General features: G+C 41.1%; 1 protein-coding gene across 2 annotated transcripts; it reads right to left on the bottom strand.

Moving 5' to 3' along the window:
• Nucleotides 1-356: 356 nt before the first annotated feature.
• LOC131583064 (acyl-CoA (8-3)-desaturase-like) lies at nucleotides 357-18504 on the bottom strand. 2 transcript variants are annotated; one of them, XR_009278456.1, is made up of 13 exons: nucleotides 18307-18504; nucleotides 17523-17633; nucleotides 16914-17111; nucleotides 15815-15916; nucleotides 15520-15648; nucleotides 14325-14382; nucleotides 13833-13909; nucleotides 13290-13387; nucleotides 12900-12996; nucleotides 12183-12262; nucleotides 11949-12074; nucleotides 11461-11632; nucleotides 357-766 (listed from the first exon to the last, which is right to left on the bottom strand). XR_009278456.1 is itself a non-coding variant. In XM_058846896.1 (12 exons), the coding sequence occupies exons 1-12, from the start codon at nucleotides 18346-18348 to the stop codon at nucleotides 11581-11583; spliced, it is 1170 nt and encodes a 389-aa protein (XP_058702879.1). In that variant the 5' UTR covers nucleotides 18349-18504; the 3' UTR covers nucleotides 9399-11580. The 2 variants fall into 2 exon arrangements, 1 of the variants encoding a protein (XP_058702879.1); XM_058846896.1 differs by lacking the exon at nucleotides 357-766 and having other exon boundaries at nucleotides 9399-11632.
• Between the last annotated feature and the right edge of the window lie 9373 nt (nucleotides 18505-27877).

Below are 27877 nucleotides of genomic sequence, written 5' to 3'. Positions count from 1 at the left end.
ATACTGCAAACATCACTTGAAAATATGGTTGGTCCTTTCATACTTGTTTATTTTTTTTCCCCCTTTGCTGTTTGCAGGAAGTGTTCCAGGCCAGGATGGAGCAAGCACCCTCTGTCCATGAAACTGGATGAGCTTTAAGATCCCTTCCAACCCAAACCATTCCATGATTCCACAAAGAATATTATATCCTTTAACAATCTCACCCTCTTTTATCAACTACATGCTTAAGGATTATGCTGTGTGGTGGCACACGTACAGAAAGTGCTTCATGGCACCTCTCTTTCTCCAAACAGGATGATGTGAGCACCAGAATATTTCAAATACAGTAAATGAATTTAATCCCTTACCTTTATCTGTCTTAAAATGCATAATGTAAATGATTTATGTGTTCTTGCTCTATAATAATGTAAGGAAATGGACAGTGTAAATTAGATCCAGAGATGATTATCTCTCTTAGTTGACAAGAAAACCCAGGCAGCAGCTAAGACAAGATGCTTGACTACATAAAGATGGACAAGATGAATCTGATTTAAGGAGTCCTTCATTTCTATTGTTGACAAGGTTCTTTTTCTAAAAGGTCATTGCTGCAGGCAGCACAAGTTTTAGGTTTAAAGAAAACTGGAGTACTTCAGATCTAATCAGCATGTCTTTGTATTCCTTTCCTTTGTTATGGACAGGGACCAGCTCAGCTCTTCATCTTCTCTTTCATAAGTGAAATAATGGAGTTCTTTAAGGAACTGTGCTTTCAGAAAGCCTGCAGAAGCAGCTGAAATAGAAAATCAAAGAATTAAAATATCCCTTTGCAGAATTGCACTCTTATGATTAGGTTTTACAACTTCCTCACCTTTAAGAATGAGCCTAATTGATTCTCCTTTATTCTCCCCAGGGGAGACAGAACATTAAAACCCCAGTCAAGTTATTCAGCCAGTCTCAAGCGAGAACTGGTGTTTTCCACACTTAGAATTGTCTTACAAAATCCCGGACACCCACTCACTCCGTGAGGACAATCTTTTAATTTTTACTGGAGGGAAACGAGGGGGAGCGGAGCAGAGGGATATAATTCATCCTGTCACTCAGGAGCCATTATCAAGATCAAAAGGGAGGAACTGTATTTTGTAGCTGGAAGAGTTCCTTGCTCAACCTGTGCCCAGCACCACCTGAGTTACCTAACTGCCTTGTTTCACCTGGGGTGGCTGGATCTACATTTCATCACAGCTCATCCTTTCTTTTGGGGTCCTCTTCCTCCTGCATCCCTGTGAAGGGCAAAGAAGCAGAAATAGGAAGATAATGCTACCTAAACCTCATAATTCTGGCTTGTCAAACAGAATTTATCTAAAATAATCTATAAACTGTCTAGTTCATCTGTATTTTGGCTTGCAGTTGCATTTGGAAACATAGATTTGCATAGGTGACATGGGCACAGGACACACCAACTTCACATCCCTGGGTGCATAAGTGCAGCTCACTCTGGAAACCACGGGGATTTATTAACTGCAGCTTCAGTGTTGTAAAATAAAGGCTACAACTCAGACAAGCAAAACCTGTGCCTTTCCATATAACAATATCTGTTGGAAACTTCTTGCCCATTGATTAGGAACCCTAAAAATAATTAAATATTACTTTCATAGTAGCGTCCAATGTATAAAGAGCAGATAATACAATTCAATCAATCAATAGAAGGGGTATTAAGCACAGATAAGTGAGTGATGCATTGCAGTGCCTCCTTCAAGAGGGTTTTATATCATAAACAACTGCATATGGGGCAAATATGTCATTGCTCCTGCTCAGGGACAAAACCAGCAGTTAAGCTCAACTTACTACTTGCATCCTACTTATCTATAATCAAAATGTCTAATTTTTCAGGAAGAACTTTTAATCATGTTCTCAAAACCACAAATAATCTATAAGGTTAAAATTGTTAAGGAACACACATGAAGGAAAAGATTGGCTGGTCTCAAACAGTCAGTAGAATAAAAACATTCATAGAGTATAACAATTGCTTAAATATTTCCTTGCACAATCCCTGCAGAGCTTCTATGGATCAGCAATAGTTTATCATTATCCTTTTCCAGTGCCATTAGATAAGTTATCTCAAGAATCTAATTGCTGTAGATAATCAATTGCTCAAAGTCTAAAAACCTGCCGTCACTGATGATTATTAATGCTGACCAGATTATTTAATGCTTTCTTTTTTTTTAGAGTATTATTTTTTGCTCTTCAATCAAAACTAACCTGTTATTGAAAGTAAATGGTAAAAGCAGTTTAACTATTCCCAGCTGTTTTTTACTAATGCTTTTTTTAATTATGAGTCGATAAACAAAGAGAAAATGTTCATAGGAGTTATCAGAGTATGCACCATTTAAAACTACCTAAGCAAAGCAGAAGGTTAAGAGTTTAAGGTGGAAAAAGGCATCTTTAAAATTTAATGAAGTGTTAGCACTGAGGCAGATAAAGCTTCTGAGGGAATCAAAGATTCAGAAAGTAACTGGGGAAATAAATATATAATGACCGGGGAGAATAAAAACCAGCCAAACATTGTAGATTTAATGTGAATTTTCATGTGCAATCCTTTTCCTCTCAGTTCTACATCCTTGAACTGAGGGATCCTAATTGAGACAAGTCCATTAAGGGACTAGATCTTTATTTGTTTTCATGGATTATTGTTCCATAGGTTAACTGGTTGTAATGCTTTGTTCTTCTAGTATGGTATCTTTTTTCAGGTGTTCCATAGCCACTGGGAGGGTTATCCTTGGAAGGAAATTGCATTATAAATCCTTTTGCTCCAGCCCAGCATGATGGATATTAGTGGATATTGTGCCAGAATTGCATTTGATTTCTCTTAATTGCTCCTAATCCTTGATGAGACAAACAGAGGCCTTGGGCTGTGCCTGTGGGATACTTCTGAAGAACTAATTGGATAATCTTAGCCCTAAGAAGCTAAACCCATAAATTGTTTTTTATGTCCTGATTGCTCACAGATTGCAAACCTGAGGAGGCAGCGATGCCAGGCACCAAACCACTCCAAGTCCCATTCTTTGGGCATGAAACAGAAAGCTTGACAGCAGCTGGGGTTATCCCAGGGTAACATGGACCTGGGAATACAACATTTACCGTAGCAGGGTCTCCCAGTGTCTTGGGACAAGAGGGCCAGTAATTAATTTGCAGCTTTAGGGATTATCCTAGGGACACAATAAAATTTAATTTCCCATTGGAAGAGTCATAAAAGGGTTTTGGGAGCGGCAGAGGGAAGAAAAGGAATTTGTTTAACAATCCAAGGCTGAGTCAGGCCTAGCCACTGCTGGTCTCTGTTGGGATATTACATGGAGCAAGCAATGGAAACATCCCCTTCTATTTTTATAAGATGTATTGAAAGAAAAGGCTACTGATATGAGAAGCCATGCAGTTATTCCTATGCTACTTTTCTTTGGAGAAGAGGTCTTGGAGGAGAAGGGAACTCAAGGACCCTGGCCTGTCATCCAAACTCTGAGTCTCTCCCCCTCAGAAAATGGGGCACCAAAAATTTGTAGCAAACACTTCCTGTGGTAGAAAATCACCTCAAAGGTGACATTTGTCCTCCTGGACACTGGCAAACCCTTCAGAACATCCAAAGCTATGCCCAAAAAGCAGGTGATGGGGAACAAGCCTCCACATCACGTGGAAAAGCAGCACTAAATGTGAAGCGAGAGGCTGAGCTTCCACGTCGTGGCTTTGCAGGCAGACAAGGCCTCTATGAATAAACCCTCACGATTTGGTGGAAAAACAAGTGAGCCAAATCTTTATGCTGTGAAATTTCATGTGGACAGTGATCCTTCTTGCTCAGGAAATGGGATGTCTTCTCTAAAATATACAGGTTTGGGATGAAATTTGTGAATTTTAAGTCCTTTGTAGTCCTAGCTTCTAAATCTGCCATTATTTCAAAATAACCCACCAAGAATACTAGAGTTTTCATCTCATTTTTTCTCTCTTTCATGAGCTACTTAAAAGTTAGGATTTTTGTCTGGAGATAATTTCTGTTCTTTTACTTCCAGAGCAGAGCTTTGATTGAATAGCTCCAACTGCAAAGCTGCTATAAATAAATAAATAGTTAGAATTTATTGTGACAAAAAATTGTATTTGATAATTTTCATTCTCAAATACGCAAATTTGACCCAGGAGAAATTTTTTTTTTTAATGTTGTCGTTTCTAATGATGATTTGGATAACATTTCTGTGTTATTCACAGCAGCTGTTCCAGGGAGGAATTAATCCAAAGAAAAGGGAAAACTGGCCCATTTCCAGATGCAACAGCGGGATTCTGCCACAGGGAGGCAAACTCGGATCATTTTTCCTCATCATCTCCCGGTTTTCTCCTTGAGAACCCTTCCAGCTGATCAAATTCTCGAGACTCTCTAACGTACTTCTCCTTAGCTGTCCAAATGTCAATCAATTAGAAACTCAGCTACCTCTCCCTAGGGAGTGAAAAAAACCACGGTGGTTTTCTCCAGATCCATATTCAGTCAAACACTCTTTTGAAATCGCCTGGGAAATAAAATTTTAAGAAGTTTTTATTTGATTTCAAGTCATAAGGGGAACTGCTGACCCCGGAATTGAGGTAAAATACCCCCAGTAGCCGAGGATTACACTCCAAAATCAGATGATTTCACATTTTGGGTTTAGAAAATGCGAAGTAAAATCCTGACAGGTATTTCATGGTCACCTGGATGCATTTACCAGCGGTGGGGAGCACATGGCCACAGACATGATATTTGGCTTTAGTAAGGACCAGTGCACCTGGACCAGGCAAGGTTTACTCCCAGTTCCGGGTGGGAATGATGCTAAAAGTGTCAAGCAGTGACCCAGAGCTCGGAGATGAGTTCTGGGCTTGCCAGGTCCCAGCTCTTCCAGTTGGAAACTTGTTAAGAGGTTTTCTTTGCAGAGACAAGAGGGATTATCTTGCTGTCAACACATTCAGACAAGAACACCAGGCACACCCTGGTTCATGCAACTGAAGAGTGACAATAGACAATAAAACGCTGCAAGAATGAGGCAGTTATGCCTTAAACTTGATTTTAATATCTGAGGTCATATTTAAGAGCTCATTGGTCAAGAGAGAATTCCTTTTCCAGGAATCTTCCCCTTCCTCAGGGCTTGCAGTGCCGAAGAAACAGCAACAAAGCATATTATATTCCATAGATTTTTTTTTTTCTAAAGCTATGTTTTCATTTAGAGAAAAATGAAAGGTTTTTATTTCCTGGGATACTGGGGTGCTGTCATCAAACTGCCAGAGAGTGGGGCTGGATTAGATATTGGGAAGAAATGCTTCCCTGTGAGGAGGGTGAGGCCCTGGCTACATAAAAGTACTGCAGTTGGTGCTGATCGAGGCAAAATACATAATAATACAAAGAATACAGGGATGAAGAGCTGGGATCTTGTGCAGCTCCCTGGAAAAGCCAACTGCTTGGATTTGTTGGCATTATATCTGTTATCTTGGCACACAGTCAATAAATTCGCAGGACATTAGCTGGGATCTCTCCTCTGCTCTGTAAGACACTGGGTGTACTCCTGGTAAGAAATGCCACCAGATTTTATTCAGCCCAGCTGCCTAAATCCAGGTATTACTCTGGATAGCCCCCAACCCCACCCCCAATATTTATTTCAAACCAGCTTTGGGAGGGAAGAAAGAATGGCAGAATCCCAGTAACAAAACTGGAGAGAGTAGCCCAGAGGTAAATCCCTTCCCAAGGTGCTATTAGGGAGAGATGGAGGTGTCAAGATAACTCACACAGGCAGTAAAACTACCCAGGGATATTCAGATTTTGGACTGAGGAGTGTAGCAAGGATGGAAATTAAGAGTTTATACTGAAAAAAAGGGATGTTGGTTAAAGATGTAACACAGGGCCTTTCATCATCAACTATTTTTAAATATAAGCATTCAAAATGAGGAACTCAGGGCCATACTGCAGGGTATTAAAAGGATTAAAGGGACAAAAAGAAGTTGAGATTTTTCATTGGAGGGGACATATTTCAGAGAGGTGCTCAAACTGTAAATGACAGTCCCAAGAATACCTTATTTGAGTCAGGGAAAAGTTTTCTCAGTACTTTTTCTACCACATTCTTAGGCACTACTGGATTTCGTCTCATTCTAGAGAGCACAGAATTCAGGACTGTTGGGTAGATGGTCACACTGGTAGAGTTTTCCCTCACCTCACTGGCTGTCAGTGTGTCTCACCTTCTTACTCAAGGGATTTTTTCATTTAAGAGTTGGTAAGAGCAATAAAAAGGAGAAGTGAGTTAATAAAAGAGGGTTTAAAACTACCCTGAGAGCATCTCTTTCATTTTCACACACTCAAAGCTTGCAACTTCAATCCTAGGGTTAAAAATCTTACATCACCACCACTTATATTGAGCAAATTTTGTGTGCTGCAATATCACACTTTTAGCTCATATCCCACAGCCGATATTTAAATAGTTTTAATAAGCATTTTGCTGGGTAGTCCCTGCCTGCTTGGCTTTGCTCATTGCTGTGCATGGCTTATGGATTTCTGATTCAGCAAACTGGAGCTTCACAATGGGGTGTTGAAACATGGCATCAAAAAATCCCAGCTGGAGTTTATATCCCACCTATTTCCCTGAAAGAAAGCCCAATAGAACATTCCAAAATTGATTGGCTCCTCTCTCCCTGTCATAACACAAAGAATTCAGGGAGTCTTAGTTTGAAATTTGTTGGTTTGGTTTGCTTTGGTTTGGTTTGGTTTTTTTTATGGCATAGATATTTTAATGTGTAATTTTTATGTGGGGTTTGGGTTTGGTTTGGAGGTTTTTGTTTGATTTTTTCTTGTCATGGTGTGTGTGGATCTAACACCCACTTCAACAAGAAAATAAAGACAGAAATAAAAAAGTCAAATCCTCTTTCAGCTTCATGAGGAGCCAAAGCCTGGTAAATCCACTATTGCAACAGGTCAAAGATATTTAGGCTATTTCATCACTCCAGAGGAACAGAAGGTTAGATGAATATTTGGGACCTCTGGCATGAGGGTGCAATTCCAAAGGTCGTAATAAATCCATGGAAGTGGAATGATTAGCTCCTGAGAAGAGCTACCCTTTAAATCACTGTGGTCAGAGCTGCCTTTTCCCACATGGGATAAGTTCCTGTGGATTCAATCCATGTAGAATAACAAAACAAACCTTGTAATTAATCCCTATTGAAGCTGGGTTTAATTCCTACCTCAGGCCTCCACTTTTGCTCACTGGAATAATGCTCTGGTCTGATATGGTCTCTCTTTTTCCCTTCTCCTGCCTGTTTGTTGTTCTGGATACTCCACAGACCTTGACTAAAAGCTGACACTGATCCAACAGGTTGTAAACAGGCAGAAAAGCCCACGTAAGCAAACCCCAGCCCTTCACTGACTGGGATCCAACTGGTGTGCACAGTTCTGCTCCCAAAAGTGGAATTATGAGTCAGAGTGAAAATGAAGGTCACACAGATCGCTGTGTGCAGCAATTCTTGCAGGGAATATGGTCTTTATTTACATAATTAGCTTGTTCTTGCTCAATAATCTCCTCACAGGGCTGGATTCTGGATGTTCCTGCTGGATTTTTCAGATGTTATATGCTATTAAAACACCCAAAAGGCAAGGGATAGTGCTTAAAAAAATCACCTTTGTTTTTATTTCATGAATGCATTTAAACTGAATCTCTTCTAACCCATCACAGAGTGGAATAACAGCTCCAGTGTTAACACCTTTGTGTCAACACCTTCAACCAATAAACTGGATTAATCGGCATAAAAAGATATCATGGTGGCTGAGCATGTTTTTTTTAGAATGGAAAAAAAGCCCCATAAAATCAAAATCTCAAATATATTTACCTTTCTAAGCATAGTCACCCTGAAGATAAAATACACAGAGTAAATAAGACTTGAGTGGTAAATATTTTTGAGGATGGAACAGTCAGTAGGGAGAGTTCTAGGCCATTTCCTAAAACTAAATCATCCCTAAAAGATGTATTTTCCCATCTATTTTTATGTGTTTTCTGGTGTTCCTTCCAAGAGGGAACATAGATCTTGTAAGGAAAAACAATTTGTTTCAGACTAGATTGAGTTTAGTGACCAGACAAACCAGTAAAGATTATTTAGCTTGATTTTTCCTCATCTATCACCAAGAATAAAAGGATACAAGGAATATGTATTTATTTTTTTTCTGAGGAAATAGAAAAATACCCTTGGGAGGCCAAGAGTTTAAGTGAGGAACATTTTCACCACTCCCCATTTAAGAAGACTTGAAGCAGAATGAAAGAATTAATATTTTGATGAAACCTGCCAAAATCCACGGAGGAGATGAGGAATTTACTGAGGGACAAGATGAACTGAAGGGCTGTGGCCTAAAATGGAACCATAGGTAACACATTACTCTTGTAAGTTTAATTACAAAGGATGCAGGATTGCTTCTCCCAGCTCCGTTTTTGAGAGAAAACAGCCATAAATATCCTCTGGAAAGCAGAGTCCTGCCTTTAACAGCTTGATGCAAGCATGCCCATGGGATGAGGCTCCTCAGGGGGATGGCAGCCAGGAAAACCAGGGATGCTCCACCCTTGGGTGAGTGATAAGAGGAAAATTATTCAGACAGAGGCAGCTCTGTACTTGCAGGGGAGCACAGCTCAGCACTTCAATGGACTTGGAATAATAGCAGAACACACCTTCTGTAGGCAGCACCTGAGGAAAAGGTATTTTAGGTGGCAAGCTGGAATAAAGTCACCTGTTTTTTGGAGTTCATTGTAAATACAACCTCTATTTCTGGCTGGATCTCTCTTTATGGACACACAAACTGCAATTTCCTTCAAGTCAGGCTACAAGTTGCCCCTCCAAACAGTCATTGAAGATATTTTAGGCAATAAAACTGAAGGAATTTTTCTGCAGGGGTGGCTCGTAAGAGGAATCAGTGCATAAGTGAATAATTTTACACTCTGTAAAAGAGGTGCTAGGCTGAGATTCTGCCACAAAGAGCAGGACAACAGCAGAAAAGGGAGTTGTTCTATTCATTTCTAAATCCTCTTCATCAGATTCCACCCAAAGCATCTTATCCAATTGCATCCCTAAATCTGAAACTTGAGGGAAGAACAAAAAGATACAAAAGAGTTTTTCCTCTATCTGGATAAGATAAACCACTTCCAACAACAACTCAGCACAAACTCCAGCAGAAAAAGAAAACCCCAGAAGGATTCTGCAAAACATCTCCCTAATTTCCTTCTCTCCAGATATTCCAGATGGCAAATATTGACTTTCAGATAACATTACAGCTCTCACCTGACCCCTTGGAGTTTGTAAACCGTGTTAGAATTTAACCAAGGTAAACCAACTCCACTGTTAATTAACATTTATTAAAAAGATAAATTATTCTTGACACAGAGCAGACTGTCGAGACAAATAGAGACAGAAATGTTTTAATTAAAACCAGATTGAAAAATGAATCAATAAATAATGACATTCAAATAACCAGAATTCTAATTAAACACTACAAATGATCAGTTTAATTTATGAGACTGACACCACAAAGAACCCTTTTGATTCAGCTTTGCATTGACTTCAGTAGAACACAGGATCAGCACAGTTTTCAAGTCTCACTGATAAAAAAAAATGGAGGAATCCTTAGTATTTATATTACCTTCAGCAGGACAGCAATTTTAACGTCTTTGTGTAGTACCATGAAATCCCTGCATTCATCTTAAGGCAGTATTATCCCTTAAATAATTATATAATGTTTCTGCTTTTGCAAATAATTATGGATATCACCATTATAACCAACCCTGGATTTGGGAACATGTAACTGCTGTAGGGACCAATTAGCAGGGATTTCCAAACTACATTTTAAACACTTTTTAATAACTATTGTTTTAAACAGGATGCTTTTCAAAGACATCTGTCAGACATTATTATCAAAGAACCAGAATAGTGTTATTGCTACCTGCACCTACACAGAATTATAAAAAAACAGAAGAAACTAAGATGTTCTGAAAAAAAAAAAGGCAAAAATAAAAAGTCCGAACTCCTTCTGCTTTGTTTGTTGGGCTTGATCTTGTTACAGAAGAGGGGTGTTGGTGTCTGTAAATTGCAACACAACTGAGCTGCATTTAAATCTCCCACATCTTCCTCCTATGGGTAACTGGGTGTGAAAGCAGAGGAGAGGAACCATGTAGCCTTGTTTTTATGGGCAAACTGTCTCTTTATTTGGCACTACAGGTTCTTGCCATGAAAACCTTTTTGGTTTTGGGTCAGTGAGGTGAGGACCACATGGGTTCTGCCAGTCCCATAATGGAATATATTTGCTCTAAGTGGCATTAGGAAATGTCATTGAATTATAATTACTTTCCAAAATCAGCAAGGTAAATCAGAGCTCCTTCTAAAACAGGCTTTGACTTCAATCTAAAAATCTTGATCAAGAACTTTATTCATAATTCTCTTGTAAAACTAATTGTACTAAACCACCAAGAGGTAAAATTTTAGATAAAATGTAATATATATATGTAAAAGCAATACCCTTGAAATCTGGACCTACTTCTCAGTGCTTTGTCTTCTCAGCCTGACTCAAAGCCGGTCTACACCAGAAATCCAATCTGACAGCACAGTCAGCACTCAGTTAAAACCCAGACATATATTTATGCCTAAAGATACCACATGCCATACAAGCTGTGTTCACACTGGCTACTGCAGGTGTAAGCAGCCCCCAGCAGATTTGGCTGCCCATGCAATCCACGAACAGAACCTGTTACAACCCTTAACAGTCACAGCAAGGTGACCAGAAGTGATGGGGACATGCCCCAGAGGCCACCTTGCTCTTTGCACATTTATTTGATCTGTTCAAGAAGATCCCTTAAAAATTCCCCCTGGTTTAATGTCTCCTGACTTCCTGTACTTTTCCTGTGTTTCTTCACTGGCCCACTGAGCCAAGAAAGAAGGAGACCTTAATACTGAAAGAGGCTTATGAGGAATATGGAGAGTTTTTATCAGGACTTGTGGGGACAGGATGAGGGACAACAGTTTTGAACTGACAGAGGGTGGGTGTAGATTGGATATTAGGAAGAAATTCTTTATTGTGAGGCAGTGGAACAGGTTCCCCAGGGAAGCTGTGGATGTCCCATCCCTGGAACTGTTCAAGGCCAGGCTGGACAGGGCTTGGAGCGACCTGGTCTGGTGGAAGGTGTCCCTGCCCATGGCAGGGGGTAGAGCAAGATGATCTTTAAGGTCCCTTCCAACCCAAACCATTCCAGGATTCTATGACTGAGAAGAACTTCCTTTCTTCCATAAGCAAGGAACTGACACTTCCAATAAAGTTGAACTGATCAAGCTGATTCAAGAGCTACTTCTCCCCGAGTTTAAAAGCCCATCTCTGAATTCTGAGATTGAGAGCAGGAAAAAACAGAGGCTCCCACAGAGGTTGGGAACAAGGTAAAAATGTATCTTGAAGCCACTTTCCCATTTCATTCTTACTGAAATTAGCTTTGCCCAGCTCCTCAGTTCCTATGTGTGAGGACATGCACAGGGATGGTGTGTCCTGGCTCTTAGCAGCAGTGGTGTGGTGAAGGGATTCCCTTGGAGAGTTGCCAGTTTCTATCCATACAGATACGCTTCCAGCCAGTGGTCCCCAGAATCCTTCAGGGAACTGCAGGAGCAGAAGGGAAAAAAATAATTTATGAGGAGACAGAGTTCAACTTTGTGGGAGGCCAACTGTAGTTAAAGAAATAAAAGGAAAAATATGGATTTTAAATTGTGTGGACACCTCATAGGAAAGTCTGACTGCTGGCAATACACTGAGAGGATTTAAGGAAGAGAAAAACAAGCTTTGAAACTTTTAAACTATGGAAAAGCCTAAATAAACTCTAGGTTTGATTTCTCCATGGAAATTGATTTGAAATGGCTGCCTGGGTGTCTCTTACTTGACACTGCAGAGCAAAATCATCTTGTTAATTGGTACTTACTGCAAAATATCTATAAAGGCTGTCAGCAAAGTCTTGGTTTTGTACTCAATGCCGTGCTTGTCACAGAGGCTTTTCACCAGGGGAGCCACTTTCCAGTAGTTGTGCCGAGGCATTGTGGGGAACAGGCTGCAGAATGGGATGAGGGAGAGTTTTTGCAAGACTTGGCTTTCTCCCTGTTTAAAATATCCCCCTGCCCCAGATTATTCCCATTTTTCTTCCCAGGATGATACTCACTGGTGTTCGATTTGGAAGTTCAGGTGCCCAGTGAACCAGTCGTTGAACACAGACTGGTTCACATTGCAGGTTGCGTGGAGCTGGGAGAGAAAAACCCCAAAAACCCCCAGAAGATTTAGATTTTATTTTCCTGCAAGTCCAACAACAGAACCCCCAGCAATTGCTACCCACCCTTATCTAGCATAAGAATCAAAGTCAGGGATTACAGCCATCATTGCCCTGGGGAATTCAACACAGTCTAGACCAGTCAGGCTGAGTTTTTTAGCCTTGATAAAACAGGAAACTGCTGCAAACCCACTATGTGGGATTATGCTGCTGGAGGTAGTATATATTCATTTTTCTCAGGCAATTTTCTCAGATTTAATCTGATACATAGCAAACTTGCAGCCTGTAGGGTAAAAATAAAGGTCCCCCATTTTGCTTCTGTTTAGTCAGCCTAAAAAGGAGATCGGATGTTATACCACCAGTACTTTTCTATAATAGGGAGGGGAAAGGGTTGTGAAAAATATGTCAAGGCCTTTCAGTGAAAAAAACCAGGATTTTTTAAATCTAGATTTCCTGTTTTCCAACTAAAATTTGAAATGGGTTGAATATCACAGAACTGTTTATTTAATGAATGGAAGGGCAAACCTCATTAATAGTAAATCTAAGAGAGTAACAATGTTGTCTTTGTTCTGTAATTTAGACCAGCAGACCCAGAATTCCAGAATTTCTCACCTGAGTAGACACCCAGTCTTTGTTCTTGTCATAATCAATATTCATTGGGATGTGATTCATCTGGGTCACCCAAATAAACCAGGTACTCTCAAGGTATCTGGACAGACAAACACAGAAACTCTTGTAGTAACTCTGATCCCATCCAAATTTACCACTAAAACACTTGGTTAAGTCTCTTCTCAAGTTAAGAAAGCACTTTTGGAGTTTAAGAACCACTCAAGTTGTAGCTGCAGATGCCCCTGACCAGCCACCACCCCTGTGAAGTTAAACTATTTCTTCTGGAATATTTAATTCTGAGGAAATTGTAGTTTTAGCTTTCATTTCTTTCTTTTGCGCTCAATATTGATTACAAATATTAATTATGGGGGCTCTGGGTGTGCTCTGACTTACCTGGACAGCCAGTAGTACACCATGAAATTTTTAAATCCCATTAAAGGAACGTACATGAGGCAGACTCGGATATTGAAAGCCACAATCAATATCAGGTCCTGTAAAAAACAAACAAACAAACAAAAAACCCCTAAACAAATCAGGATGAAAATCAACCTTTGTTGGTGAAATGACTCCACTGCATCCTTTCCCTTTTACTTGAACTGCAGCTTAAAAAATGCACTGATATCCAAATCTCTGATTTTTCAGGAGTAAGGTCCATTCTGCATCAAGGTGGATGTGTGGGAATATTCCCATTTAACCATCAATAACTGCGGACAATAGCCCTGCCATCACACTCTGGGTCTGGGAATTTCCTGGTAACTTATTTATCTGCTAAAAGGCTAAAAAGCCTCTTCTAAACAATTTTCTCTTTCTGCAGCAAGCCTAGAATCAGCCTATTCTATCCTTTTTCTCTTACCCCCCCAACCACTTGACCAATAGAAGGCAAAGGTGAATACAGTGGCAACTTTTGAGTTTTCCAGACAGGGAAGCAGTGCTTACCAACCACTTTTTCCTCTTGATTGCAAAGTAGAATATTGACAGCTGGAAGAAGGGTATGAGGGCGAGTGGGGCCAGCACTGAAGGCCAGAAGAGAAAGAGAGAGACATTTGTAATTTCACTGCATCATAAAAATGATTCTTATTTCCAGCAGAAGAAAAATTGTTGTTTTCCATTCATATTAACCTCCATGCATCCACATAATCTCTTCCTCTTTTTTCTCATCACTTCTTCATTTCTTCCCCATCCCTTTCTTCCCTCTGTTTGGTACACACTCATCTATCTATCTATCTATCTATCTATCTATCTATCTATCTATCTATCTATCTATCTATCTCATAACCCAAACAGAGACTTAAGGAGCAATTCCACCACATGGGGACCTTCTTTAATGTGAAGGAAGCTTCCTGGAGCTCTCCCTTCAATGGGACTATGTTTAAAAACCTTTATTTTGTGTGGGAGGAGATGCCCTTATGGTTTTAGAGGGGTACTCACAGATGAAATACTTGTGCTGGTAATTGTAAGGCATGAACTTCTTCTTCTGCTTTCCAAGCTGAAAAATGAAAAGATATTGAAATATTACAAAAAGCACAATTACGTTTATTTCTTCACCTTGTAATATTTCACCAATTGCACCAAAAGTTTCTTAACATCACCCCAAACTTTTGTGACCATAACTCTTTGAAAGACAAATTAATAAGTACCTAAGGCTCCTTATTAGTCTTGTTATACTTTCATAACTCCAGTTGGCACTGGAAGTGCAACTTGAAGCGACAAATAAACTGGATAAACAAAACCCCTGAAATCCACTTTGCCTACCCATAGTGTGCCTAACTCTGATCCTGCTAAAAAGCTGATACTGATTTCCGACATTTTCACTCCATCAAACCCACTGGAGCACAGCCAGCCTGCTCTGGATGCTCCTACAGGAGAGATATTCCCTAAATCCCTGACAAAATCCTTCCCAACTGGAGCTCATGGTTTTCTATCAATAAGCATTTTGTATCTCCCATTGCAGGAATCTTTCTGGGATAGCAGAGCTGGAATTTTCCATGTGCCTTGGAGAGTTTCTTCAGCAGGTGAAAAAGAGAGAGGCGTTATTTTAAGAGACTAGTGTATCTCACAATGAAGGCATTTCATTACCCCATGAGTAAAAGGACTTACAAGGAAAAGAAAAGGCAAACGAGCCCTTGCCTATCCCGATGCTATCAGAAACCATAATGGAAGCAGGGAGGATCTATTCATGGTTTCTCTTTTTATGAAAACCATAAAATTCAGGATTAGGAAATAATTCGCTGTGTCTGTATTTGGTGTGTGGCAGCTCTGCCAGCCCTGAAGGATTTGGGTGCCGAACAGCTCCGGTAGCCAGGAGGATCCAGAGGGAACATCTGACTCACTAATACTCTCTAATGCAAGTGGGCTGACTCACCCCAGGAGCTGCCTTCAAGGTGCTTGCCCTTACTTAAGCACTGATTTTAAGCCTTTGCTTCTCAGGAGAGGGTGTCTCAGCGTAGAAATAACACAAGATGCTCAGATCTTGGAACACTTTGAGAATTATCAAAAAATCCTAGAATAGTCTGGGTTGAAAGGCACCTTAAAAACCACTTCATTGCAAGGCACAATCTGGGTTGTTATTATTATATATTAGATATGCATCACACTCTAGCTTTCTGTCCTTTCTTTTCCAGACCTCCACGGAGAGGGTCCTTCCCAGGCTGAAGAGCAGAGGGTGCATGTTGAGGTCCGGGTCCTTGCGGAAGCAGTTGGGCTTGGCATGGTGCTGGTTGTGCAGGTGGTTCCACCAGCTGGCAGGCAGCCCCTGCATGGGGAAAAGGGCAACACCAGGGATTCAAACCAGAGCAGGCAATATCGAGGATCACATTTCTATTTATTTCAATTCCCTCACAGGCGATCTTGCCTGGATTTAGGGACACTCCCATCCATTGCTTAGTCCCGATTAGCCCCAGAGAACATTCCACCACTACCTTCAGCATGTTTATCACCACGATCTGTAGGAGATGATTCCACCTGGGCTTCCTGAAGACAGAGCAGTGCCCCAGATCGTGCTGGAACCAGCCCATCTGGATCTGGGAGACAAAAAGGATTACTGAGGAAAGAGAACTGCTTTATTGCAATAATTTGCCTTGTGAGTCTCTGAAACTTCATAGTGTGAGTTTCATTCTCCTTCTGATGTGTGGAAGAGACACTTGCAGGGCTGGGAACTTCCATCCAGGCCACTGTCCACTAGACCTGCTCAATTCCAGATATTAGTTTCATCTGAAATATAGGAAAGCAGAGAAGCATCACTGCAATTAACTTCACTGTCACAGCACGGAATTCTGCTGCTGCCATCACAAGTAATTAATTTCCAAGTAACCAGCTAGGAAGTAGAATAGTTTCCAAGTCTGTGACTTCACTGCATTCCATATTTCTGTAGAAATACAAGACTGCTCTTCAAGGGATATCTGCCCTAGCAGATATTAGGCAAATAAAACAGATTAATTAAATAAATTAGCTCATTTGCACCTGCTCCAGGGGCATCTGAGCAAACTTAAGCATTCAGTGCTAATAAGAAAATCTTGTTTTCCTCCTTCCACCACACCCTTCAATTTCTCCTATTTAAGTGCCACAAATCCTTATTCCCTCCTTCCCTATCTCCACCCTGAAATGTATTCTTTGCTTATATGGCTGAATTTGCTAATCCAGCAGAAAACTATTCAGGGCTAGTGGGGACTCATAAAGGACCCCAAAAATACCAGAGCCATCTGACAGAACAGAGAGCCAAAAGTGTCAGTGAGAATGAAATTTTCCTTCTTTTTGCTGGGGTAAATGATTAGATCGGCTCATCCCATCTTGTGAAAGAGCCAGTTCCACAAGAACCCCACCATGCTGAGGGAGCAGCCTGTCAGCAAAATGAGATCTGCTGCAGGCAACAAAAATTATGACGTAGAACGTGATTGTCATCTTCAACCAGATAATGGGATCTAAGGAGACGCAATGCCTGGGATGGGAACATTCCATTAATCCTCTCCACCTGGAAGAGCAGAAGGCATCTGCAGCATTGAGCACCTGTCAGCAGTTTACCTGGGCAGTGGTGAAGAACACCATGCCAGCCACGAAGGGCACCAGGGATATGCCAAAGTACCAGACCACAAGCCAGGATGCAGCATCCAGCACCAGGAGGTGAAGGAAAATCAGGAAGAAGAAGAAGTAATTTGGCCTCAGAAGTCCCATCTTCTCAATGGTGCAGCGCAGCTCACGAAAATCCTCCAAGAGGGATTTCTGTGGGTAGAGAAAACAAATTTCTGTGGGTAATGTGAATATTAATGCACTATTTACTTTGAAAATGTCATAGAGCAGAGCCAGGAACCCCAAAACAGCCACAGAAGTTGGAGAAGATGTTCTGTCAGTAGGGCTCATTGCCAAAACAAGCACGAAGTCAACAGACTTTTCTTTGATTCTGAGACATCCCAATGAGGAGAACTGAGCAGGATTTGGGGCTCCAGAGCCCATTCCTTGCTCCCAGGGGTCGATTTAGTGGTGCTGGGACAGTCATGTTTCCATGCCTGCCCATCACCACCTCCTGCCCACCCACAGGATCAGGTGTACTCTCTCAGAGGCGACTCCTGCTACCTCTCCTGTTTTCCTTCTCCTCCCCTAGACATTCCCACCGCTGGAATCTAGGGCACTCACCTTTTTATTAGACTCAAAGCTGGGTTGATCTGGTGCCAGCTCCCCAATCAGCAGAGATTTCAGGTACTTTTTCACCAGGGACTTGTCATTGTGAAATGCCACGAAGGCATCCTGAGGAACACAAAGGGAGGGAGTGAGAGATGGCACATGACCAAACACCAGAGCTGAGCTTCTCATTCCCCAGGTCTGGATTATAATACAAAGTCCTGCTCCCCTTGTTCATTTTTGTCTCTCCTATTGCTCTTTCCCATAGACTGGAGCTTGGCCCAAGGAAGCTGGATGAGTTTCAAGAGCCCAGATTTCATAAAAGCCCCTGGGTGAGGCTGGTAATAAACATGAAAGGGTTTGATGAAAAACCCTTTGCAGAGGGAAACCTGTTCTTTCATCTGCTTGTTTCAGCAGTCTGTCCCTAGAAGGCTCCAGCCAGCAGCCCTGCCCTATGGATAGGACCCAGGAGCAGGGAATGAGGTGTGTCTTTGCCATGCTTGGGATGAGGCATTGAAATCCTGTCTGTGTAACACTGAGGCCATACAAAATAGATGCTGAGGCCTCATATTCAGCAGCACAAACTGGCTGTCTCTCACAGTTCCCTCCAAATTTCCAGAGTGGTTGATGTTTTGGGGAAGTGGGAACATTAATGACACAAAAGAACCATTTCAAATCACAGTTTCAAATCAAATATAAACAATGGAATAAAGGATGAGACTCCAGATAAATCAAAACTCTTCTTTAGGTCATGTCCTCAGCGGACTTTCCAGAAGAAAGGTAAAGAGGTTGGCCATACCCTTTTTTCTTCCAGAAAGAGCAGATAGAACAAAATCCTCATTTTGAACAGTCTGATTTTGCTGATTTTGGCTCTGAAAATCAGCAGGGATGAGCACAACCCAAATATTCTGCACAGGTCTGGTCAGGATCAAATCCCTGGAAGAGGACAGAGGACTTCCTTGGAGCCTCTTGGCTGGAGACAGTCTCTCTCTGAGTACTTTGGTCTAGAAAAAGTCAGAACAGGGTGACTTTTTGGACACTCGAGCTTTTCTACAGACATCTAGTGACCCTTTGTCACAGTGACAAATGAACAACTCTGTCAAGACCCAGAGCACTGGGAAAATCTTCCCATTGTGATTTTATGCCCCTCATTCTCCAGGTGTTTATCCATATTTATATCCCTCCATCTTGCCAGGAATTCTGATTTAATCCGTAAGTATCAGTACTGCAGTTTGGAAATGGGAACCAGAATCTTTTCAAGCAGAAACTCCTATCCATGAGATCAGTATCGCAGATTCTTATCACTGGAAGCCTCTCAGTCCTGCCTGTTCTTTCTCCTCCCTGGTCCTACACTCTAATTAGCATCTTACTAACTTTAAGATTAACTTTAGAGATTAACTTTAAGAACTACCACCTACAACACACATAACTCACAATATTTGACATCAATTAAATGTTCTGCAATGGTCTTGCCTTGTATTTTCAAAATAATCCCCACAGAGGAAGAAAATTCTCACTATGCATACACTATTATGATCTCTAGAGTAGTCAAGAGTTGTTGGAGAAAAACCCTGGATCCTGGCTTTAGGTAAAGTCCTGCACCAGTAAGTTTTTGAAACACTTTCCAGTCCTGCTTTTCTATGTGGATTTCTTAGAATATATAAACAAGCAGCACTTTAAAAGCAAAAAGAATTATTAGGATTAGCAAGGGCAAGACAGAAAATGCTGTTAGGATGCAACACAAATCCACATTGAGCCCATGATTTTGGCTACTGACTGTGGTCCTGTCTTCAAGGGGATATAGTACACCTCTAAGATCAAGTAAAATCAGATTGCAATTATTGCAACAACAAAAGCAAGTAAGATCAAAGGTCTTTTTTTGAAACACATTCACCATGGTTAAAGCCCCTGGGTGTCTACAAATACAATGATGTAAATTGCAGGTCCTTGAAGGAGCTGGGAGGACATAGCTTGGGGACAAGTCATTCCATGCATGCTGCATTCCTTGACTCCTTCTGTAAAAGTGCAGCAGCAGAAAGTGCAGAAGATGGCACCAGGATCTCTGGGCTGGACTATGTTCTGAAGGTCAATCAGCTTGGGGGAAACCAAACAAGACTCAAACCTCTCCTTTTTCTTCCTCTGAGACCACCAGATATTTTTCTGCCCCAGTTTCAAGCAGGGTGCAAGGGATGAAATGTGAAAAGTAACTAACCCGGTCCATTTTGGGCCAGGAGTTAGGAAGTGCTATCCCATTCTGCACGCTAAAACATGAGGAATTAAGACAGGCTAAGCAACTTTCCTCAAGTCAGAAAGTCTTGTCGTGACAAGAATTAAATCTCCCACATCACAATTTTATGCCCATGTTTCTAATGCTCAGATTTCTGCCTACTCAGAAATTCAGCGTCTCCTTTCAGCATAGTCTTGGAGATCTGCTTAGAGTTTATTATTCCTGCCAACAAGCACCAAATGATTTTAGATAAATCTTCCAGATCAAAGATTTTTGCAGGAATCCCTGGAAGATCTATGTTCAAATATATTTGTAGGACTTTTCCATATGTCCTGCAGCCCAAGGTTATCATGCTGCTTTCTCAGTCCGCTCTCTGACCAAGCACAGTGGTGACCACCACCAGACAGGATTCCCCACCGTGTCCTCCTTCCCTGCCGCTGGAACCACCTTCCTCCACTGCTTTCCCAGCTCTTACCGTGGCATCCTGCCCGGCATAGTGGCTGATAACCCGGCTGCCCCCGGGATGTCTCTTGGAAAACGTGCTGACATCATAAACCTTCCTGTCAACCACCAGCCACTGCTCCTGGCCTTGCTCACGGCCGTTGCGGGTCCTGATCTCTTCCCAAGTGAAAAGCTGTGGAAAGGCTGGGATGGATCTGGTCCCTTTCTCACTGGGACCAGTCTGTGGAGCCATCCGTGCTGGAATTCTCCAGAGCCAGCTCCAGGTCCAGGCTGAGGGTGGCCCATGCTGGCCTGCCCGTTATACAGCCTCACTCCAAACCACTCCCTGCGCTTCCAAGGGCTGGTTGGCTCTCCTCACCCAAACACACCCTTCCCAAATTCCCTCCTCTTCCAGACGCTTGGACACACCCATGAGGAAAATCCCTGCTCCTTCTTGTCCTTTCCAAGCTGCCTTTTCAAGGTCTGACTGCTCCACTGAATACAAACAGGAATAAAGACAAAAATTTGTGAAGGCCACCTGTTACCTCTAAATGGCCTCACTACCTGAAACCTTCAGGTTGTCCTTGGTCTTTGAAATTTTTAGTGTTGATCCTGGCATGCTAAATTAATGTACCTTTCTTAATTAAATAATTGATTAAAATACCACCAGATGAGAGTAAAGAAAGAATACACTAAGAAAACATTCTTTATTTCCATTTAATTTGGCTTCTATATTGATAACACTTTGCATACAGTTGGTTTCAGAATTTCCTGTATTTTCTAGAGCCATGCAACCACCTAATTGTGTTCAAGTAATTCATTCATGAGTCTATTACATTAAAATACTTTGTATTAGCAGTAGTAGTAAGAATAGTGATAAAAATAACAATAATAATAATAACAATAATAATAGCAATAACTGTTAACACCAAGTTTGGCTGTAGATTCAGAAATCTATGTTTAAAGGCAATGTTGACATAATTAACTTTACTTAAACACTACTCCTGCAGAAACTTAGAAAGTCTAAGCATCTCTGATATTGTGAAGGTCTGCTGTGCAATGAGCAGGTAAAGAGTTCTCAGCTGTAATAAAATGCAGTGACAAGGCAATGCCAAGTTTCCTACGAGCTGACATCAATTTTGCTGAAAAAATTAAGCAATATAAATGAAATATCACCCTACTTGAGATCTAGCAGTGTCTTAGTCCTGGTTGGGGTTTTTTTAATCTGAAATTGCAAGCCTTGGGTGCTTTTGGGGAAGGTACAAGCAGCAGGCAGACATGGTACAGTCTGGGGTGGTACAGATGTGGCATGTCCATCATACCCCTCTGTAATGCAACACTGAGTTAAATCCTGAGTTTTGCCCCTCACCCCAAACTTTCTGCTTATGTTTCTGAATTTCTTGGGTGTATAACCCCATATGTGGCCTGCAGTGATGGCCAGTCCCTTCCTGAAGCCTGACCAGCTGCAGGTCTCAACTATCTCTTGTGACAATGAGTTTCCCAGACAATTCACACACTGGGATTCCAAGAAAACTGGTTGTTTTGTGAGCTCCCAGTTCTGAGAAGCACTGAAACCACTCAGCTGAAGCTGCAGACCTCAGGCAGGACAGATAGATAAATGAATATAAAGACAGATTAAAAAAAGCCAAACTGCTTTCTTAACCAAGGCACCTCAGCAGAATGAGACGTTTTCCCTGTATCCCAAGCACAGAGTGGGCAGTTTTCTGGCTGACACAGAACTCCAAATTATGCAATTCTAATTCTTCAAATCATGTAGCATCTTGCAAATTAATCAGTCAAGCCCCAAACTGCCATTTAAAAGTGGCTGACATGTGGCAATTGGTGAACCACCCAAAGTAAAAGAGAAATGTGACTGCTGGTATTCATCAGAAGACAGTGATAAAAGAATGGGAGGAATAATTTCTACCCTGCTGTCACATTGCATTTTGTAACTCTTTATCTTGCTCTAAATAAAAGCTGAGACTGTCCACGCTAATGATGTGTTCATGTTCTATGTATATGTGCAGAGTCTTACCTAAATCAATGTTCAGTACTTGAGGTGGTGGCAATAAAATATGCAACAGTTTGCGCAATTTCTTGCAGATGTGGGGTTTTGTGCACATGTGAAAATATCAAATTACTCCATAGCTGGCTGAAAGGACAAAAAACCTTCCCATGGCCTTATATTCAGACTTGTACATGTAGCAGCTATTTGAAAAGGAGGAGATTAAAATGTGGAGTTTGGTTTCGGTCTACGAGGAGACGCAGTATAAAGAGCCAGGAATGTATTGGAGTGAACAAATATGGGATTTCTCTGTCTATACCCAGTCAGTAGCTGTGACTTTCACTGTACCATTGTTGGGGCCAGCATTCACCAAACTGGTGGAATTAAGTTTGGGAACTCTAAGATGATTGTCCTCTGTATTAACAGTGTGTATAAGTATTTATTGTCTGAATTTATCTGTATTAACAGTGTGTATAAGTATTTATTGTCTGAATTTATCTGTATTAACAGTGTGTATAAGTATTTATTGTCTGAATTTATTTTAGCATCAGATCCCATTCAGAGGGGCCAGTAACACCCACTGTTACTGTTGATATTCTGTCAAATTAAAATCCCTTCCCAATGTGAAAGCAGAAGCTGCCTCTGTCTGTATTATCCAGGTCACCAAACAGATTACAGAGGTGCATGGAAAAGCTCAGACAGTGAAAGGCACAGTCCTGTTCACCCAGAGAAACTATTGAGAAACCTGTTAAAGTGAATTTACACCACACGGTGTTCTGCAACACTGCCCACACACCTGCCAAAATGCAGTCCTATGTTCCTGGGAGCTGGTACACGTGCACAGAGCTACTCCACAGCCCTGCTCCCGTGACTCAGAGGCTCCTTGCACAGGCACTCGACACAGTTTCCCAGATTTCCAGAAGGACACTACGTGACTGCTCAGCTGGTGGTTGCTGCCTCAGCTCTTTTATCCTCTGTCACATAAATGTTTGCAGCTTACACTTAATCCACTGGAGATAAATGGTCCAGAAATAAATCTGGTACTGAGATACCCTGGAGCATTTGGAAGCAGTTGATGATCACAGAGGTTTTTCCAGCATTAATGATCCTGTGATCTTGTTTCTAAGAAAATCTTTTCTGGAGACGATCTTTAGGTTCTGAGTAATATTGGCTTACCTTTTTACAGGCTTTTCATGGAGCCTTTCAAGTGGGAACACCTCACAAGTGGAGCTCCTGGGCAAAACTGGGTGGAGAATCTTCTTTATGAAGTGTAGAGTCTCACCAGAGTTGTTAGATACAAGACAGACAGTTGTGGCTTGAGCAGGTCTCCAGGTTTAGGTGTCAACAGAGGAGAAAGCTGGAAAAGTGTGACCTTGGATGAGCATCTACAAGTACACCTGCACTTCCCTCTAGAAGCAGAGCTGAGTCTCTCTGCCCTGTCCTGTCTGCTCTGGAGCCATGGAACAGTATCTTTGATCAAAGCAGACATGATCTGAAATGTCTCTGCATCAGAAGGCAGGTACCACCTAATTTATATAACATATAAAGATATGTAACATTCTGAAGAGTTTGTCCTCGAGATACTCTGGAATGGAGCTCACAGGATACTGAGCCCTTTGTGGAGGGTTTGGGAATGCTCTGCCCTACAGTGGCTCCAAGGAAATTACCTGCATCCATCCACAGTCAGCACACACATTCCTGTTCACCAAGTCTGTTTTTCTTCCTGGATTTCATGGACTCTCCTTCAAGACTCCGTCTTCTGTCACAGTGGTATGCCTCTTCCCAAACACAGCCAGAAATAATTAAACAGAAATAATTAAAATTATTTTATCTCCAGTACAAAACTTAATGGGGAATCCATAATTCAGGAAAAGGCTTCATTGAGAAAGATCTTTGCAATCTTTTCAAGCAACATAAACTTTTGCAGTTGGCAAAATTTTGTTTTGGAAAGGAAAAAAGAATCCAGTAATTTACTGCTTTTGATAAAAACATTAAAAGGAACCTTGTCAGGAGGAGAAAAGGACTGGGTTTTCCCTTTTTTAGTATATTCTGGGTTAATGAAACACCACCCTGCATCTCAGATGGAGCTAGTTATCAGGAATATCATATCCCATGAAACTAGAAGAGAAACTAAAGTAAAAGCAAGGGGTTCTTTATACAGAGTCAAGTTTGCAGTGGAGACCCTACCTTGAGGGGTTTCAGTTCCTCAGATATTTTAAAGTTTTATTAATTTTGTTTCATTCCTTAGTCCATGTATCAAAAGTAAATTAACACATGGTTTTTTTTCTCTGTGAAAACATTCTTCACACCCTTTGCAAAAGAGAAAAAAAAACACCTGTGAAAAGCCAGGCTTTCTCTCCCTGGGAAGCTCCCATGGGCAGCTTTCAGTTACATTTTATGAGTGAACAATAAAACCCCAAGATGTTAATTAGAATGAGAGCTAAAATTAGACCCTGTAATAAGCCCTGTGAACCTTCTCATCTAAATCTCCCCATAGAACACTAAATTGCATTAGAAGACATATAAATTTTTTTGCGATTCCTATGAAATAAACTTTTTGCACCCTTCAGCTTTGTGAAAGTCAGAACCTCAGGGGCTCTTCTGTGGCTTTAAGATCTAAATTAAGCTGATCTAAAGTTATAAATTCTGTGATTCTCCTCTCCCAAGTGCTCTATATTGTTGCAAAGACTAAGACACAAGATGATCCCAGACAAAATTGTTAAACGCCAGTAACAAACTCATTTTGTTTTCTCACTGTTGCATATTTGGGGTTGTTTTTTTTTCAGACTAGGCAGCATTTTTGTTGCATTTTCCGTGCCCAGTGCAGGGCACCCACTGCTTAGAAATTTCTGAATGCTCTGGCTGCCTGAAATTGGGCATCCACAAAAGGAAAACCCCACACAAGGTGCCCATGCTCCAAAGTTTAATGAGTGATTTGTACAACAAATTAGGAGTCTTTTAAATCAAATTAGGAAATCTTTTAATTAGTAACAAAGTGGCCTAAACCAGGATTAAAACACCCACGGTGGTTCCATGGCCTACACACAGAGCACCTTCCTCCATCTGGCCTTCCTGTGGGCCTTGGGCTGCCTTCCAACCTCTGCAGTAAACATGGCACAGCCAATATTTGGCCATAATTCCTTCCCTGGCCTTCACCATCTGCCTCTGTCCTTCCTCAGCCACATATTTTGGGGTATAGTCATAGGGCAATATAAACATTTTGCCTCAGTTATGTCCCTCAAACTTCTATATCCTACCCTGCCCACAAGGGCACCACTCACAATTTTCATACTTTGCTACTTCTTTTGCAAAATGTAATTTTTCTTTGACACTTTAGCAATGTAGTGGGTCTAGCACTGGCCAAACACTGGTGCACCCACTAGAATTAATTATTCATTTTTTTCTTGCAAGATAAGAATTAGGAGGAGAGCAAAGCAGGCCCAAAACTTTAAAGGGTATAAAGAAAATTTTATTAATATAACCAAAAGAATAAATAGTGTGAAATTAGAATAAACTTTCAGAACACTTCTCCTCCCCTCAACTCTTCTTTCTTTTCTTACTGACAAAGTAAAGAGACAAATTTGATATTTTCAGTTAGTTTACTACTTTTAAAATAATTTTTCTTCAGGAGAGGAGTCTTTCCTGCCATGACATGGAGACTTTTTCATAAGAAATAGTTCTCTTGTGGTTTTAATTTTCATGAATAAAAAACTAAGCCACCAGGAAATGTGCAATCGTGAAGTCCCTCCCACATTTGGTGGTCTTCCCACAGCTACCACCATGGGTCATCTCAGCTCATTGGGGTGCAATTTTAAGGATGAACCATTTTAATATAGAAACAAAAGTTTTCTTCTTTTATTTTTGGGAACAGAGGTTTTCTTCTCCCATACCTGGGGCCAGGTTTCTCACCTCTCTCATCTCTTTTTGTTCAATCTTCTCGTTAGATCACAGCTACTTCAATATTTACTTGCTTTAACACTGGTGCTTCTGTTCACGGCTGTGGCTGGAACATTACATCTCCTTAATGCATTCCATGGGAATTCCAGGGGGAAAAAAGTCTGATGTGCCAATTACATCTTCACTATAGCCTTACATGAGAATTTTAGCCCAAGACTAAGGCATTTTCTCATTCCCTTCCCATCTGGGATTTGAGTGTTCTCAGTGAAATTGTTCCCTTTCCACAGTGCCAGCAGGATGGCACGGTGGCTCACAGCCAAGTCACTTTGGTCCAGTTACCTGTCCAAAGGCCAGAAACAAGAGAGGTTTTTCCTGGGGTTTATTCATCTTTAAATGTGATTTCACAGAAGCCTATTCAGCTTTCTCAGGTGGTTTAGCAGGGTATCAATATTCAATAGCCAGCTGATTGGTTCTGTCAGGTCCAGGGAAGTTGCCAATGTCCTTACAGGGAATTACTTCCCTAGCTCGTGGGTTGTTCCTTGACTAAAAATCAAATTATGTTAAACATGGACAAGCATTTACTAAACTGCTAAAGTTGATACAAATAGCAACTCCTACTTCCATGACCTTTTCACTATTCTTTCTATTCCCAATCTGCCTCACAGGTTGTCCCTCATCCTTCAAAAATGCTCTCATGAGTTTGTTTCTCCCCTCATTGCTAGGGATCTGAGTCACATAATTTTATACTTTCTTCTCTGTTTTGGTGACTTCGGAATATTTGCTGAAGACAGAAATACCTATGGCTTTCTAGCCTCATATGTTTCTGATCTTCCTCTTGGATGAGGGGGGAAGAGGGAACAAAACAAAGAAAATGTCAAAACCTGAGCTCATTGCAGCATTTCCGTTCACCTTTTATTTTACTTGGGCAACACCCAGCATTTTTTACCTCACCTTGTTTCTTTTTCCTAACCGATTGGAAGATGATCCTGGAAAGGAATTCAGGCTCACTTGTTAGAACATTGGCATCCCTTCTTGCCAGAAGTTGTTATCATTCTATCTTGGTCTGCAGCTAAATTATGGGTTAGTGCTCCTCTGAAAAGGTCTATTATGCAGGAGGTGACCTAATTAGGGTAATACTGCCCACAGGCCTGCCCTGATCTCTTCCTGAGTCAAAGCAAACATTATACAAGGAATTATCATCTATAAAAATGAGTTATCCTTAAATTTTTATATTACCCTTAGAGGAAAATCTAGCACTGCTCCTGCTAATTGGGTTAATTAACCTTGGTACTAAGGATTTGCACTTACACTGTATCTTGAACTAGTATTGATCCACACTTCAGCTGCTAAATATTTCTTTCTTACTGACAGATTGAAGTATTGCCTTCTCTAAAACTTTTCATTTCATGATCAAGTCACTGCCTCTTTATTTGCCTCAGGGAATGCTGACAATTTTATTCTCTCACAAAAAAATCACTAAACTCACAAGAGTCTGAATGATGAGCTGCAAAAACCAAAAAGCCAGGCTGGTTCTTGTGAGCAAAGCCAAGGGAGATTACTATGGATCAGTCAGACCTTTGGAAATTTTGCCTAAGGGGCACCAGCATAACCAGCATTTCATATAAGCTGTCATGGGTGTATCATTCCTTGTTGCTGTTTCAAAACAATTCTAGATGGAAATATTTCCCCATTTTATGAACATTTAATACCAGTCCCTGCAGAAGATGCAAATCCCAGAGAAACCGCTTCCAGTGTAATCCTCTTTCTTTCCCACCCATGAGCAGTGTTGCATTACTGCAC

This window comes from Poecile atricapillus, chromosome 1 (assembly GCF_030490865.1).
Source record: "Poecile atricapillus isolate bPoeAtr1 chromosome 1, bPoeAtr1.hap1, whole genome shotgun sequence".
In the NCBI taxonomy this organism is placed as follows: Eukaryota; Metazoa; Chordata; class Aves; order Passeriformes; family Paridae; genus Poecile; species Poecile atricapillus.
The sequence above is the reverse complement of the archived record's forward strand: the minus strand, read 5'-3'. Positions and strand labels throughout refer to the sequence as shown.